General features: G+C 41.1%; 1 protein-coding gene across 2 annotated transcripts in view; it reads right to left on the reverse strand.

The window, feature by feature from the left end:
* Positions 1-1,883: 1,883 nt before the first annotated feature.
* LOC131243373 (D-ribulose kinase) overlaps positions 1,884-17,056 on the reverse strand; it is a 56,573-nt gene continuing 41,400 nt past the window's right edge. For both annotated transcript variants that reach the window (XM_058242695.1, XM_058242694.1), the window contains 2 exons: positions 2,578-2,647; positions 1,884-2,309 (listed from right to left, as the gene is read on the reverse strand). In XM_058242695.1, coding sequence (XP_058098678.1) covers positions 2,106-2,309; positions 2,578-2,647 — 274 coding nt within the window. In that variant the 3' untranslated portion in view covers positions 1,884-2,105. The remainder of the gene's footprint in view (positions 2,310-2,577; positions 2,648-17,056) is intronic.

A 17,056-nucleotide genomic window follows, 5' to 3' on the forward strand; every position in this document is an offset into this window, starting at 1 on the left:
CAACAGTGGATCTCATGACTGTCAAAAGGGAACCATATTTGGTACATAGGCCCACATGATGGTAGGGTAATAATGACACGAAAGGATGTAAAGTGGAATGTATGCAACGTATAGAGTTCATGTGAAGAAGACCTAAAATTGTAAAGTGGTAGGTATTGACTCACGTACAACTTAATAGAGGAGCCCACTGGCCCAAGCACATGGAATGTGTGTGTGTGTGTGTGTGTGTGTGTGTGTGTGTGGATAGATAGATAGAATGGCTAAGGGGTCCACACCCAAGTCTTGGACGTCCTCGTCTCTCTCTCTCTCTTTTTTAATAGGAACTAGGCTGAGGTTTCTAAATAATGATCAGGTTCATCTCTTAGAGGTTATAAAGCTTTTAGAATTTGGGTCGTTTGACTTTTGAAGGCCATAGCTCTCACCGAGTGAGGGTTGTAGCATGAAGATTAAAAGCCCAAGAAATCTTCATCAATTAAAAAGGAGTGTTATAATCTATTACCTGCTTCCTTTTCTTTTTGTTTGAATTGATTATACCCGTTTGCATGTGTGCATGTGTAGTGCATGGAGTGAAAACCCAACACCATCAATGTCAGGCTTAGTGGACCAATGTTCAGGAGGATCGCTGAACAAAAAGTCCACTTGTACAACTTGAGAACTAGTATATACTAGTATTTTCCTTACAATAATAATGATGATGATGATGATGATGATGATGATCATTAAGGAATTAGTTGCTAGTCAACATCAAGTAAAAGGCCTCACAAATTTATTTATAAAGAAAAAAAAGGTTTAATGGACGATATGATACAATCCTTCCCTCATTGAGGGAAGATGAACCTTCACCTAATAACTGGGCTCCATTTTATCTCTTGCCATGTATCCCAACCCCAAGAAGTATGTGTCAAATCACTTGCATTCTCCAACAACATCTCTCTTTTCCATTAGTTTTCTGGGTGATTTTGTAGAATATGCCACACGAATTTGGACAATCAAAATCCCGTATTCCTGAATTCCGCCTTTCATGGCTATGCTATTTTCAAAATTGTTGGAATCTTCATAATCTGGTAGAGGCCGATCTGCAATACCCATCACTCACTCAAGCAAAGTCATCTAAGCAAATTGATGAGAGCTTAGACTGACCTTAAACACGTCGTCAGTAGGTTGCACATCCCAGCCCATACTCTGCAATTCATGGATTTACTTCTAACAAAAATAAAATGTAATGTGACAATTCAAGCAAGCTGAACCAGGCAGCATAATAAATTCTGTAGTATATCTCTTTTTTTTCATTCATAGAACAGAAAAGAATAGTAACTGAACATTCACCACAATAACCTGCCGAGTTTGAAATTTTAGTTGCTGGTGATCCCATTGTGATTCTGAGGTTCTGAAACCTTGGTATAATTCATAAAGAGCATACAATGAGTAAGAACTGAAACACGTCGAAAGGGAGTTGAGACATCAACCCCTACTGGTTAGCGGAATTGGAACACATCGAAATGGACTTGAGACATCAACCCCTACTGGTTATCCAAATTGGAATGCATCAAGATGGACTTGAGACATCAACCTCTACAGTTTAGGAGAACTGGGACACATCAAAATGGAACCATGCACCTTCTAAAAGGATTTGGCAGAAATATGTAGAATTGTGCCTCCCAAAAAGGATGTCCAGAGGTGCGCCAGTGACAAGAAGAAGGTTATTGGACACCAAAGGGAAACCCCAGACACACAACACATATTTGACTGAACCCTGTTTCCATTATGCATGGTCTATTCGTCATTGATTGAACAATTAGATCGAATACCAACACAAACTTTATTGGAGCTAACACAAGGAGAATAGAAAAGTATGACATGACAACTTAAGCAAGCCAAACCAGTTCATGCAATCAAACTTCTTTATATTGTTCCATTGTTTAATTTACAGAATTCGAAGTGAAAGGAAACAAAATGTCAACCACACTAAGCAGCAAAGTTCAAAAATCTTAGTTGTTGGAATTCTGATTCTAATTCTCAACATTGTATAATTCATGTCTTAGTTCATTAACATCTCACCCACCATTCCTAGATGATTAGATGTTTACAGAATATATATCCTAAACTCAGTTACAGTTTTGTTGGGCACCCCTCAATGCCAGCAGAGCAGCTCCATATGCTGCCTCAGTATTCATTGCTCGACTCACAGGTAAACCAAGCACCCTCTCCCGTATCTTTATCCATTGCTTGTTTTTCGCACCCCCTCCAGCAGTAAACACTTCCTCTACTTCAGTTGCACCAAGCTCCTTTAGTAATGAGTAAGCCTTTGCCTGAATCACGAGCATGTGACTTAGTCACTCATCCCAAAAGAGAGAACTATTGAAATCATGGTTCTTTTAATTGATAAGTGACAGCTTTAAATATTGTCCTACAATTATCAGATTCTCCAAAATGCATGTATTGCCAATACGGTTGTATTGTCTGATACAGATGGATCATATTGGTTCTGGAGCTGGATGATACATTTTCCATCACTGACATTACAAACTATGATTTAAACAGAATACCCATCTATTAAGTACAGTGGAGATGCTCAACCTCGATGCGTGCAATGGATTCTAGAATGCCATGTAAGTACTCTGCATCATCTTCTGGGCGTGGATGTAACCTGCACAAGAGAGGAAGTAATCAACCTCTTGAACATATGAATGAACCTTTTCACGTGCCAAGTCAATAGAGAATTTCCCTTCGAGTAAAACTGCTCGAGTTCAACCTGTGGGATCATTCATACATTGTGCAAAGGAAAATGCTAAGTTTCAACCCAAAAGAAGAGAGGCAAAGCTAAATAGTCAGCATGACTAAGAAGAAACGCATCAGCATATAAGGAAACTCTCTGATGCACGTGTGGCAAACCATCATCATATGGCATGCGCCATAGACCTTGGACATTCAAAAGGCCACTAACATTGTTGGAAAATGTACAAACATATTTTTTCTTATGGAAAAGGATGCACTCCTCTACACCTTTGTTCTTTTGGTACTCTTTTTCATTCCTTATGAAGTATATTAAGATGGGAATATCTTTTGCCTGAACATAAAACTGAAATCTTTCAAACGAGTTAAAATTTCAACTTTCATATACCCAACCCTCCATAGACTACCATGTTCCAACACTCCTCCCCAGGTTTTGCACCAGTGAAGTGCACAATACCACAATGTCAGGGCACTCCTAATATGGCATACAGCATTATGAGGGAGGGAGTGAGGGAGGGTGGAATTGGCAGGAGAAGGTAAAATCAGGACTTAACCAAGAAAACAGTTTCATAAACAGTATAAAGATAAGAATGGAACTTGGGTGGTGAAATGGCCCACTTACTTTATTACCATAATCTCAAACAAACACAGAATCACACAATTCCACTCTCAATGTCTAGGAATTTCACATTTGATCCATCTATAAGTAACACATCTCCAGAATATATGCCAACGAAAACAAAGCAACATAAATTCTCATATCTGACTCGTGTCGGTACTGCACATAACCCATGTAGAAAATCCTACAAAAATCAGGATAATTTTTAAAAGAGCTCCATCTTTTGAGCAATATCTTCCTCAAACCAATCAGTAACTTGGTTGTACAGCTACAGGTGTAAGCTTTATGTCCAGATCATGTCAACTATGTTCTAGAGCTTCAACTGGCCAGGTCTTGGGCCCTTGGATTATGGGTCTGATACCAAGGTGAAAATTGTTGAGCAAGGAAATGAGGGTCCATTTAGATGTTTGGAGTTAATCCTACAGGAGTAACAAATCCTATAACTTATACATCCCGAATTAATGCCTTGGAATGGACAATTGTTGTTTGTATGACATTCAAGATTCATGAATCCTAGAACTTGTAGAACTGTTGTTTATTAAGTGTCAAATGATCTGTGACTAAGAACACAAAATATATAAAGAAGTTTGGCACCACCATTAAGTTCCAACATGTCACATTTATGACCTTCAACCTAGGTACAAGGCGTGTGCCACAATGGTTATATAAAGGTTGGCCCAACATGAATTCATACACATCTCACTAGGGCTGTCACGGGTGAGGAACCAGAGGTACCTAAGGTATCAGAGCTAGTTTAAATGGGTCCGGGTCCCATTACTAGACCCTTTTCAAAAACAGGCCGGGTTTGAGTCCATTGCCTCCTATGTTTAGAAACTGGGTCTAGTATCGAGTACCCGATGTATACCCAATTAAAACCATATATAATATTTACAGTATATAATTATAAATATTAATTATGGTTAATGAGTATATTAAATATAGTCTTTTATGAGGAGACATTAGGACTCGTTTAAGAGAGGATTTCGCTAAGCCTAATAATAATATATTAGAGATGTCGAACAAAAACTCGTTTATTACATTACTAATTGTATTGTGTCAAACCAAATAACAATTGGTACCATTATTCCATGCTGAAAATCATGTTGTATAGGAGTGGATTTTGCTAGGCCCACATGTGTGTGAAGCCAGGCGCCATACACCTAGTGATATCGTGGATATGACATTGTGCCGATACGAAATTGGGTTGTAGGTGGGAAACTTCCCAATATCAGTCAATATATGGCAATGTATTGATGATATATTGATACATTGCGATAATCAAAAAAGACCATTATTACAAGTTCTCCAATATCATCAATACATATCAATGATATCACACTTGCAACAGTCCCTTCCAGAAAATTTGGAAAATTCATCAAAAATCCACAAAGACGTTCTCTGAATTTTTTTTGTTGGTATTACATAACTAAGGGGATATCGACCAATCTTTTTCATTTGTTTGGAAAGAAAGGGGATTTGGGTTCTGAAATTAAGACTGGAGAGAGCATGTGGTACCAAAAACCTAATCTGTGAGTTTTTGCAAATTTAAATTGTTTTCTCTTATTTAAATTGTGTGGAATCTATGGAATGAAGCTAATAGTCAATGAGCATGCTCAATATGAATTTTGATCTCCAATTTTTGAAATTGGGAAATTTTAGGGAAAATTACCCATTTAACTTGCAATGAGAGCGTGGAAAAATCATGTGAGAGTGCCAAAGGGTTGATCTATAAATTGAGGGAACTTTTTGGAATTTTTGAAAAAAAAAATAAATTAATTAAAAATATTAACCCTATGTTATTTGTGCCTTATATTTATGTACTTATGAATGTGTGGCCGCGCTCATTTATTTATTCACAAAAATATTTTTTTAATTATAAAATAATTTTTTTTAAAAATAAATAAATGTATTGTACATTGTAGGACAAATTTGGCTTTTGAATTTATGTTTTCATACATGCCTTCTATGATTTATAAATTAAATGAACTGATTTTGAATATAGTTGTGTCACTTCTGTTAAACAGTACATAGTTTAGGAACCTATATAAAGGAAACTCATTATGTATACTTGTTTTTTGTGATATTTCAAGTTCTAATGTGTATTAATGTCTTTTTTAGCATCCCCTGAAGTTTCATCAAAAAATTCGATCAATTTCCCGATATTTTCCAAAAGCATCTATATATTACTTGATACATGCAATAACCACTATGTTTTTGTATCCCAAGGGTGTGATACATGCACAACGATATTGAAAACATTGCATACACCTATGCACATGCACCTAAATAGAACATGTGTTTGATATCTAAGCTTTTCATCCAATTAAACATGGCGTTAGATCTTTTGGCCTAAAAATTCGAGTCATTACACTCAAGTGAATCACAATTAGAGTTGTACATGAACCAAGTTAGCTCGGTTAACTCACTCAACTCGACTTGGAAAAGCTCGACTCAACTTGGCTCAAAACTGGGTTCGAGCCGAGTTGAGTTGATTTTTTTAGCTTGAAAAAATTTCTAGCCGAGTCCAAGCTAGACCGAGCTCAACTCGACTCGACTCGTAACTTGACTCAAATTAGACTCGTTCGACTCGGATCAAGTTCACTTAATATAAATATTTTGTAAATATTTATATATTTAAATAAATGATTATATATATATATATATATTACATATGTTAAAAATCCTAAAACTTAAACTCGAACATAGTTGGCCCGAGCTACTGACCGAGCCGAGCCGAGCTGGCCAGTCAGACTAGAAGACCAAGCCGAGCCAAGTTCGAGCTAGGGTAGCCTGTTGGCCGAGCCAAGCCAAGTTGGGCCAAGTTCAACTCGATTCAGCTCGTGTACAACTCTAATTACAATGTAAAAAATAAAATAAATAGGTGTAATGATGATCACAATGACCACAACCACGACCACAGCCACCTCCAAATCTTCCGCCTCGACCACAGCCACCTCCAATCCCCCATCATCTCTACCCGCTGCAGAAATAAAGTCGAATGATCTAATGAAGTGGAACTTTGAGTAGACATGCCAGCCGTCCTCTGTACTCTGGCGAACGCTTTTGCCACTGAGGGAATTTCACTACCTTCAAGAATATGGGACCTCATAAGCTTGAACTCCGGTCAAAGGCCGGAGAGAAATTCCCACATATCACTGAGTTACCCGCAGGAAAGTGTACAGTAGAGTGCAAATGGGTATATATCATAAAGTACAAGTTTGATAGCAGTGTGGATTGTTTAAAGGCTCGTTTGGTGGCAAAAGGATATACTCGAATGTTTGGAATTGACTATTCTGAAACCTTTTCCCCGGTGGCCAAGCTCCATTCAATTCATGTGGTGATCTCAATTGCTACAAATTTGAATTGGCCTCTATATCAACTGGATGTAAAGAACGCATTTCTTCATAGTGATTTACTTGAAAAAGTATACATGGAGCAACCGCCTGGCTTTATTGCTTAGGGGGAGCCTAAAAAAGTCTATTGGCTAAGAAAGTCAATTTATGGGTTAAAGCAATCTCCACGTGCATGGTTTGACAAATTTAGTAAAGTGATAATGCAGTTTAGGGTGAAACGCAGTTAGGCTGATCACTCAGTCTTTGTTAGGCAGAGTAAGACTTGCACTCTGGTTCTTGTTGTTTACGTGGACAACATCATCAATACTAGACATGATAGTAAAGACATATCTGAGTTTAAGTTCTTGCAGCAACACTTCTGTACAAAAGATTTAGGCTATCTTCAATACTTTCTGGGTATTGAGTAGCTTGATCAAAGTTGGGAATTAATTTATCGCAAGGGAAATATGTTATGGACTTGTTAGAAGAGACAAGTTTAATGGGGGCTAAGCTAGTTACAATTCCCATGGATGCGAACTCCAAGTTAAATACAAATGAAAGAGAGACCTTTTTGATGATCCATGCAAATATCACCAGTTGGTTGGGAAATTGACTTATTTAACTATTACACGGCCTCATATTACCTATCCAGTCAGTGTAGTTAATCGATTAATGCAAGCCCCTCGAGTCTCGCATATGGAAGTTGTGATCCGCATAAGGGTGCCCCAGGTCGTGAAATTGTCTACAAGCAAAATGAATATCTTAGAGTGGAAGGATTCTCTGATGCAGACTGGGCTGGATATCCTTCAGATAGGCGACATCACAAGTTATTGTACCTTTTTAGGAGATAATCTTGTTACCTTAAAAAGCAAGAAGCAACAAGTTGTTGCCCGTTATAGTGCAGAAGCGGAGTATAGAGCTATGGCCCATACCGCAAGTGAACTTGTTTGGCCGAAGATGTTGATGTATGCATTAGGTTTTGTGGTTGATACTCCCACGAACCTATATTGTGATAAACTGATAATCAAGCTGTGTCACATATCACCGATAATCTAGTTTATCATAACAGGACAAAGCACATTGAAGTAGACTACTACTTCATCAAAGAGAAGGTTGCAAACATGGAAATATCCACATTGTTCATCAAATCCAAAGACCAAGTTGCCGATATGTTCACAAAGGCTTTAAGTCGGGCTCATTTAGACAAGTTTTTTGATAAGCCGGGCATTTATGGTATATATGCTAGCTTGAGGAGGAGTGTTAGAATGGTCACACGTGTGATGTGATCACAAGTGTGGACACATGTGACATGTCCACACATGTGACATGATCACAAGTGTAACCATCATGTTTGGGTCTGGTCTTTGTGCATGGGTTGAGTATACATGAGCTTCTAAGTCTATGGTAGTGTGCTTATGTATGTTTCTTGGTGTAAGGGTATTTTTTGTAATTTCCCCTTTTAAGTGAAGCCCTACTAATAAAATAAGAGGGGTGGGGGTGTGTGAGTATTAGAGCTCTCTCTCTCTCTCTCTCTCTCTCTCTCTCTCTCTCTCTCTCTCTCTCCCCTCTCACATTCTTTCTTCTAGATCGAGAACAAGTTTCAACAAAATTTTATAGCCAATCAATTTTCTTTATATATAGTGTCAAACTGAAGGGTGAAAACATATAGAATTTTAAAGTCAAAACATCTAAAAAATTTAGCCTACTTATTTGAAAGATAGGATGTTGCACACATTTGACAGATTGTTACGTACACTTGCATGTACATAGGAAGCTTTACACATGCATGTACCCTTTGTAAGACCCGTATCCTAGCTCATACCGTTCCGTAGGCTTCTGCGGTCCTCCCGGTCGAATTCCGGCAACCCGCGATCTGTAACCGGCGTTTGCGCGCCCTAAACCGTATCCCGTATTCCAGAGTCGGCTTGACCCGAGACTTGTACCCTTGCGACTGCGTCGTCGCCACGGTTCCGACGCCGTGTCTCGCGCGCTGAGGCGATACTCGAACCAGGAGATGTGGGCTCGCATTTAGTTCGAGGAAAAACGACGCGCTGTTGCAAAACCCAAGAGAGAGCTTTCAAATCAATCCCATCAATCACATCTCATGTCAAGTACAACCACCCCTCCCCTAAAGTCAACTCTCTCTTACAACCAAGTACACCCATCCATCACTCACCATCCCTCTCTCCCATCACCTCTCTCTCTCTCATTCTCTCTCTCCATTTTTCAAGTAACCCCCATGAGAGTCCATCGTCCAAGCTCAATGAGAGGAGGAGCTTGGTGTGGCCCACCTTCCTAACTTCCAATCCCACCATCCAAAGTCCATCTTAACCGTTAAAATCCACCCCTTGGAGCTTTAGATCGTGTTGGCGGAAGAAGGAAGAGGAGATCAACAATGGGTGTTTTTATCATTTGATTTTTTTGTGATTTGAGGGCCCACATGTGGTGGGACCCATCTTGATCTATGCATTGTATCATGGAGGAGCTTATAGTGGCGGAGCTCCTCCCGCCTCATCCGATCTCTCTCTCTCTTCTTCTCTATCTCTCTCTCTTGTGATGCATGTGGCCCACTTGATCCACGTCGTGCCGCTACTGGGACCCACCAGACTTTTCTGGCCGTCCATAAGATGTGGGGCCTGCTGTGATGAATACACGACCCACCATCCAGGCCATGGACGGTGGCACCATGCCATGACGTGTGTGTTTCACCATGCCGCCCACCCACTTTCGTGTGGGGCCCACCCCACAAGTGATGCACGTGTGGAGGTGGGGCCCACTAGACATGTATTGTATATCCATGTTGTCCACCCGTGGATAGTGGGTCCCAACAGCATGTGGCTGCAGGATGGTTGCCAGTAAGTCTGGTGGGCCTCCATCATGAGATATGTATCATATCTACACTGTCCATCTATCTCTCCATATCGTTTTATGGCCTGGGTGAGAAGATCCAGACCTCAGGTGGACCACACAGCAGGAAATAGTGGAGATGATGACGTCCACAGTTGAAGCCCTTGCAGGGACCACCCTGATGCACGTATTTTATATCCCAGCCGTCCATCCCTTCCTGGACATGGAACGCTGGAGACCCCCCTTATATATATATATATATATATATATATTATATTTGGTGGGCCATGTGGTTGGACCCCACCACGATGCATATGTTATATCTATACCATCCATCCAAACATCCAGCGTCTGGACGCTAGACTGGAAGTATAATAATAATAATAAATAAATAAATAAAAACTATTATAATAATATAATATATTACATATATGGTGGGCCCTACGTGGGACCCACCTTGTTTAGAAACAGATTGATTGGTGAGTGCTGACAGCAGCTATACTGCTGTTGTCATGACGTTAGCCAAACCGTTCATCTGTTGAACGGTGTGGGCCAGCAGCCCTCCTAGCTGATGTGGGTCCCATATGATGTATGTGTTACATCCAAAACGTCCATCTGCATGGACGTCAGAAGTTCCGTGGACCTCATCATGAGGTATATGTGTTATATCCAAACCGTCCATCTGTTTATACACACCGTCCAGATTGTGTTGGACAGTGCTGGACAAGGTTTGGATAGTGCTAATTTACATAGACAATGTTTGGATGGTGCTGATTTACATGGGAAATGTTTGGATGGTGCTGATTTACCTGGACAATGTTTAGACAGTGCTGGTCATCATTAGTGGGCTGTGTGCCCCATGAAATGATAGTGTACAGTGATACACATGTTACACCTATAACTATTGAAATGATTTTGGTGTGGTCCAAGTCCACTTGAGGCCCATTGGTGCGGCCCATCATGATGTATATTTGAGGCCCATGTGATAGGGCCCACCTGCCTTGTATTTGAGACCCATATGATGGGGCCCACCTGCTTAAATCTTAGGCCTATGGGCAAGGCCCATTGTGTTGTATTCGAGGCCTATGGGCAAGGCCCATTGTGATGTATTGGTGGCCTATGGGCAAGGCCCATTGTGATATGTATTCGAGGCTCATGACGCGTGGCCCATTTGACGCATATGAGACCCATGTGTAGGGCCCACATGTTGCGTATTTGAGGCCCATGTGCAAGGCCCACCTGTCGTGTATATGAGGCCTATTAATGCGGTCCACTTAATGTATACCAGGCCCATTGGTGTGGCTCGTTGATGCGGCCCACTTGATATATTTGAGGCCCATGAGTGAGACCCATTGTGATGTGTTCGAGGTCCATGTGATGCGGCCCATAGTGATATGTATGTAGCCCTTGTATGAGGCCCATTGCGATGTATATTGGGCCTTTGTGTGAGGCCATGGACCCACAGTACGTTTGGCTCTATGTAGGCCCCTCCTTGGGAGCAATGATGGTTAAATGTCCACATTAATAGGCAATAATGGTTGAATGTCCACATTGATGGGCAATGATGGTTGAATGTCCACATTGTGACCTTCCATTAGGCCGATTGTCGAGGCCGATTATCGATTCTGATTGTCGAGGCTGATTCCGATTGTCGAGGCCGATTATCGATTCCGATTGTCGAGGCCGATTCCGATTGTCGAGGCCGATTCCGATTGTTGAGGCCGATTTCAATTGTCGAGACCGATTGTCGAGGCCGATTATCAGGTCGATTGCATGGGCCAATTATCGATGCCCATTTCGATACCGATTATGAGTATGTGACAGCATAGCATCATGATACATGCCCATACGCATCATCTGCATGTTTATTATGAGCAGTAGTTGACCATTACATATGTCATTGGGCAGGTTGTTATGAGACTCCCTGATAGGCGGAGATTGTCTCACATGAGCGCACGGTATGTGCAAGATTGATGCATGACTGGATTGTATGACTCATGCATCTCGCATTTTGAGATATAACTACTGTACGCCCTAGTGACATCAGGGCCATAGCCTCCACAGGCATGTCGTGGATGGCCAAATGGGACACCGGAAATGTTTGGTTCTAGCTTCGAGCCGCCATAGATGGCCCTGGGTGAAAATTCCTAAACCCTCTTGGTACCAGAGGATGCTCCAACGTCAAGACCGAGTGGATATATATGAGCGCATGAGGGCCATATACCAGTAGGCCACATCTCCCACTATGTCATGGTCGGTTGGAAGGGGGTGTGGCCTTACCAGCCTGAGGGAGTAGGCAATGCTAGGCTGAGTCTGACCAGCTTGAGGAATGAGTCTGCTATCGACAAGTCAGGCCCGATAGTGGCAAGCGGATAGTGAGGTCTCTTCCACTTACCCAGTTGTGCGCTTGATGGGGCGGTAGGTGGCAAAGAGTGTACTAGACCCCGGTGATGATCCCAGAGATATACAGTACTGATATGTGTACTTCTTGAGCAGAAGTTGCATACTCATGCATTCATTCATTCACTATCCACTTGGGCTGGTGGTGCGCAACTAATTATTGTGTACCTTCGCAACAGCAAGGATTTCGGTTGGGGCGTGACTAACCTGAGGTCAGGGGTTTACCATATTGAGTCTGGCTATCCAAATTTAGGTATGGGACTGGTTTGGATAGAAGTCCCTTGTGATGGACCTCATAGCCTGCGATACTACGTATTATCATCCCGACTTCACTCCAGCTTAGTCATTTCATTCGCACCGCATATTACATTGCATTCGCAACATTTAGCATTTTGGGTTACTATGTTTCTACATTTATATGGCTTAGATGAGGTTAATGGTATTCGTGGCTTGTCAGGATTTGCATATTGTATTACATTCTCGGCATCTGATATTTGGCTCATTATGATCTGCATTCCGTACTCTGATATTATATGACTCATAGACTTACCAGTATGTTTCCGCTTACTCTGATATTGTATGATTTATGGATTGCCAGTATTTCCACTTACTCTGATATTTATATGCTTGGCACGTGCATCGCACACACTTTCACCACCCTCTAAGCTTTCTATAAGCTTATGCACTATAGATGCATCCAGGTGGCGTTAGGTCGCAGCAACGTTGAGCTTGGAGCGTGCAGCCGTCTTCTGGAGCTTTAATTATCGATATATGTATTTCCCTTTTAGCACTGTATTCAAATGTTTATATTAGTGGATATGTGATGATGATGTTGTTCTTGTGATTTAGATATACTTGTGGTTATGCTTCTTATGAGATAAATTCGTGTTGAAAATCCTCCTTGTAGGATCCCAGGATCGGCATCTGGCGTATGAGCGTTGGGAGCCGAGAATGGGGTACTACGGAGGCTATCGGCACCGGATTCGGCTATCGGGAATTTTGCGAGCCCGGTTTTCGAATTTGGGGCATGACACCCTTAATGAGAGATAAGACCACAATTGGATTACTATTTCTGAGCGAGGAGGGAATCAAAACATGTTTCATACCACGCGCGTTCAAACACATGGTAATTACCATATGTTAAGAGTTGTGTGGGGCCCACTAGTGATGTGTATGCAGAATCAAGGTGTTCAATAACAATAACAGTGACGGCAATGGCCATTAATTTTTTATGCAAATTATTATTTTTTGAATCGACCATGTAACGCCCGTTACAGGCCGTTTTTTCTTCCTAAACATGTAACAATTCCCACCATTACCGTTATGTAATGGTTTTAATGGTTGTTAACCATGTTTGCATACCCTATGCAAAATCCAAACCATTCATTTATTTTGCCTTCTTTTATTCCTAGAGAATCTCAAGAACCATCATGATCCAAAACTCACATGGGACACACCATCACAAGTATCAAAGGAGTGTCATGGGACTCAAAGGATACCCGATAGGAACTCAAGTATGGTAGGATCTGGAGTTGGGGACATTAAATGTGGCACCCGGACCTAGTAGCACCCAAACTGATAAGACTAGGTGTGCGATCTGTGCGAATTGGGTACAACTCAACTTGCATGTATGTAGGAAGGTTTACACATGCATGTACCCTTAATGAGAGATAAGACCACAATTGGATTACTATTTATGAGGGAGGAGGGAATCAAAACGTGTTTCATACCACAGGCATTCAAACGCATGGTAATTACCATATGTTAGAGCTGTGTGGGGCCCACTAGTGATGTGTATGCAGAATCAAGGTATTCAATAACAATAACAGTGACGACAATGGCCATGATTTTTTTATGCATTTTTTTTAATCGACCATGTAACGCCCATTACAGGCCGTTTTTTTTTTCCTGAACATGTAACGGTTCCCACCATTGCCATTATCTAATGGTTGTAATGGTCGTTAACCATGTTTGCATACCCTATGTAGAATCCAAACCATTCATTTATTTTGCCTTCCTTTATTCCCAAAGAATCTCAAGAACTATCCCGATCCAAAACTCATATGGGACACACCATCACAAGTATCCAAGGAGTGTCATGGGACTCAATGGATACCCAATAGGAACTCAAGTATGGCAGGATCCAGAGTTGGGGACATTAAATGTGGCACTCGGACCCAGTAGCACCCAACCTGATAGGACTAGGTGCGCGATCTGTCTGAATGGGGTACAACTCAACTTGACCTAAACCCGACTTGTTGACAGCCTTGAATCTCAAATGCAAAATATATAAGCCATGCAAAGGTGCATACCCCCCCCCAAAAAAAAAAAGAAAAGAAAAGAAAAGATCATTTGGTGCAAAGGAGTAGAATCCTTTGCATATGGGACACACCGTCTCAAAGGAGTGTCATGGGACTCAATGGATACCCAATAGGAACTCAAGTATGGCAAGATTCGGAGTTGGGGACATTAAATGTGGCACCCGGACCTGACCTAGTAGCACCCAACCTGATACGACTAGGTGTGCGATCTGTCTGAATGGGGTACAACTCAACTTGACCTAAACCCATCTTATTGACAGCCTTGAATCTCAAATGCAAAATAAAAAAAAAAAAAAAAAAAGATCATTTGGTGCAAAGTGATTTCTAGTTTTGACAATTGATCATCCATTATTCAACCATTGACCATCCATTAGCAATAGATCCAATTATTGATCATCCATTATCACTGGATCCAATGATGGTCCTCCATTATCATGAGACAAATTATTGATCATCCATTTTCATTAGATTCAACCATTTAAATCAATTATCACCACATCTAAATACCGATCTTTCATAATTGGTAGCATTAACCACTAGTCATCCATTATCACTACATCTGACAATTTATCTTACGACATCATTAGATCTAACCATGATCTTCCATAACTGAAGATCCAACCATTGGCCCTCTATTATCAACAAATCTAACCACTGACCTTTTCACCACTAGATCCAACTATTGGTCTTCAAGTATTGCTAGATCCGGCATTGATCACCCATCCTCCAATCCAAAAGTTTATCAACCATTATTGCTAGATCCAACCACTAATCAACTTGAGCCTCTTGTTGATTGATCTGTGATGGACTAACTGGTTGTTGATTCCTGCCATCCAGTCTTAATCTTGGCCCACCTAATTGTCTTTGCACCATCAAATTCCATCTTGAGCAAATTGGGCTATTGGATATTGCTTTTAGAGGTTGGATGTTGGTTTAGGCAATGTGGACCATTGGATTCTCTTTGCCTATGTGTATTCATTGGTCAGTAGCCTTGCTTGTGTAACAAAGATACTTGTCAATATACCACAAACTTAATCGATGGTACACGTTTGGGGATTTTATGTAACTTGGGGCAGCTATGGTTCCAGGAAGTTGCAACTCCCCTTTGAAACCAAGCATGGGTAAGGTGGCAATTGGGGGATTACAACCCCCAAGAGGCGTGAGTCCAAGGATCCAAGTGAGTGCTAAAAGGGAGAACATTAATAAAAAGAAGCAAGGAAATGCCAAGAGGAGAGGAGAGGAGAGGAAAGAAGAAGAGTATAGGGCTGATTGATTGATAAGACTTCCATTAGGGAAGAGCAATCCATTTTATTCAGCTAACAAGAAGGATGATAAGAATGCCCCTAAAGAACAATATTGTTGTAGAAGAGAATAATATAAAGGGAAAAAATGCCCCTGATAACTAATTCTAACACAACGATAGATGTTTCTTGCTTAGAGCGCAGATTATTCTTTCCTAGAAAGAATCAAAGAACATCATCAGTTTTGTGGGGATGTTTGTAAAACAGTAAGCGTAGTCCACGTTGGCGCTTCCTGCTGACCACCTTCATGAAAGTTTTATTTTGCATATTCCAGTCCAAATTGGACCTTTTCTTGCTTACAATGAAGATTAGTTATTGAGACGCGTTGGAGTATAGGATATCTAAGTACAAATGTACATAAATAGTCATACATACTATAGATGGGTATATAGATGGATACATGTATGTCTGTTAAGATCTCTACAGATCTCCCACATCTTCTATATATTCTCTTTATTTTCAATGGAATCGATACAACAACAATCTCTAAAATGTAGCCTATGAGATTTAACATGGTAGCAGAGCCATGATTTGGCCCTGATCTTGACCACCCATCTTCCTCCTTGTTCCATATGTTCACGATCATCAAAAACTATCCAACATTGATCATTGATCATGATCAACAGAAAAACCATTTCTGAAGGAGTGCTAACAATGTTAATCACAGTACTGTCATCTTTCCTCACCCTAAGCCACCACAACATGCTGCAATCTTGATCCTGAAACCCTCTGTTTCATCCGCCACAACTGTCCTTCTCATCATTAATCTCTGTTACCTTTGTCATATCTGCCATCTTCAACATCGCTGAAACAGATCTACTTCATCATCTTATTTGTACCTCTACAATGCATCATCACCAAACCTATTTACCTTGCCTTCCACACTCGCATCAGATTGGCCACCTCCACAAACCAGTGCCACAAATACCACTATTTTTGGCCGCCCATAGCAGATCTCATCATCCCCATCTTGAAACCAGCATCCTTTGCATCCTCACAGGCCACAACCCAAACCATTGTCATCTTCAGTGCACAACCTTCCTTCGATTTAATCTCCAGCACCATCAACATATCGAAAACAGCTCCATGTCTCCAATCTCCATCTCGATCTTAGGTCAGAACCCACCAGATCTGGACCGATTGTAAGCTGCAACACCCATGCCCCATCGGAGCCAACATTGCTTCTGCACTAATCTCTGAACATATGGCCCAAATTTCCAAAATAAAAATAAAAATTGGCATTGTCCTCTGCTCTAGCTATTCACATGCAGCCTCCTGCCACTCATCCATTCACAGCCCTCAGCATGATGTCTTCCACTGCTCATCTGATTGCAGCCCTTTGACCCCAGATCTATTTGGCACCCACCAGATTTCCTGACTATGTTCATCCACACATTGTAGCCAAATCACCTAGATCTCTTGATCGGCATCCGCCATTGAAACCGACCACCACCAGATTTACAGACAGTTGCCGTTGTAGCCCTTTATATGTTGCCTCGATCC

The sequence above is a fragment of the Magnolia sinica genome, chromosome 4, assembly GCF_029962835.1.
Source record: "Magnolia sinica isolate HGM2019 chromosome 4, MsV1, whole genome shotgun sequence".
In the NCBI taxonomy this organism is placed as follows: Eukaryota; Viridiplantae; Streptophyta; class Magnoliopsida; order Magnoliales; family Magnoliaceae; genus Magnolia; species Magnolia sinica.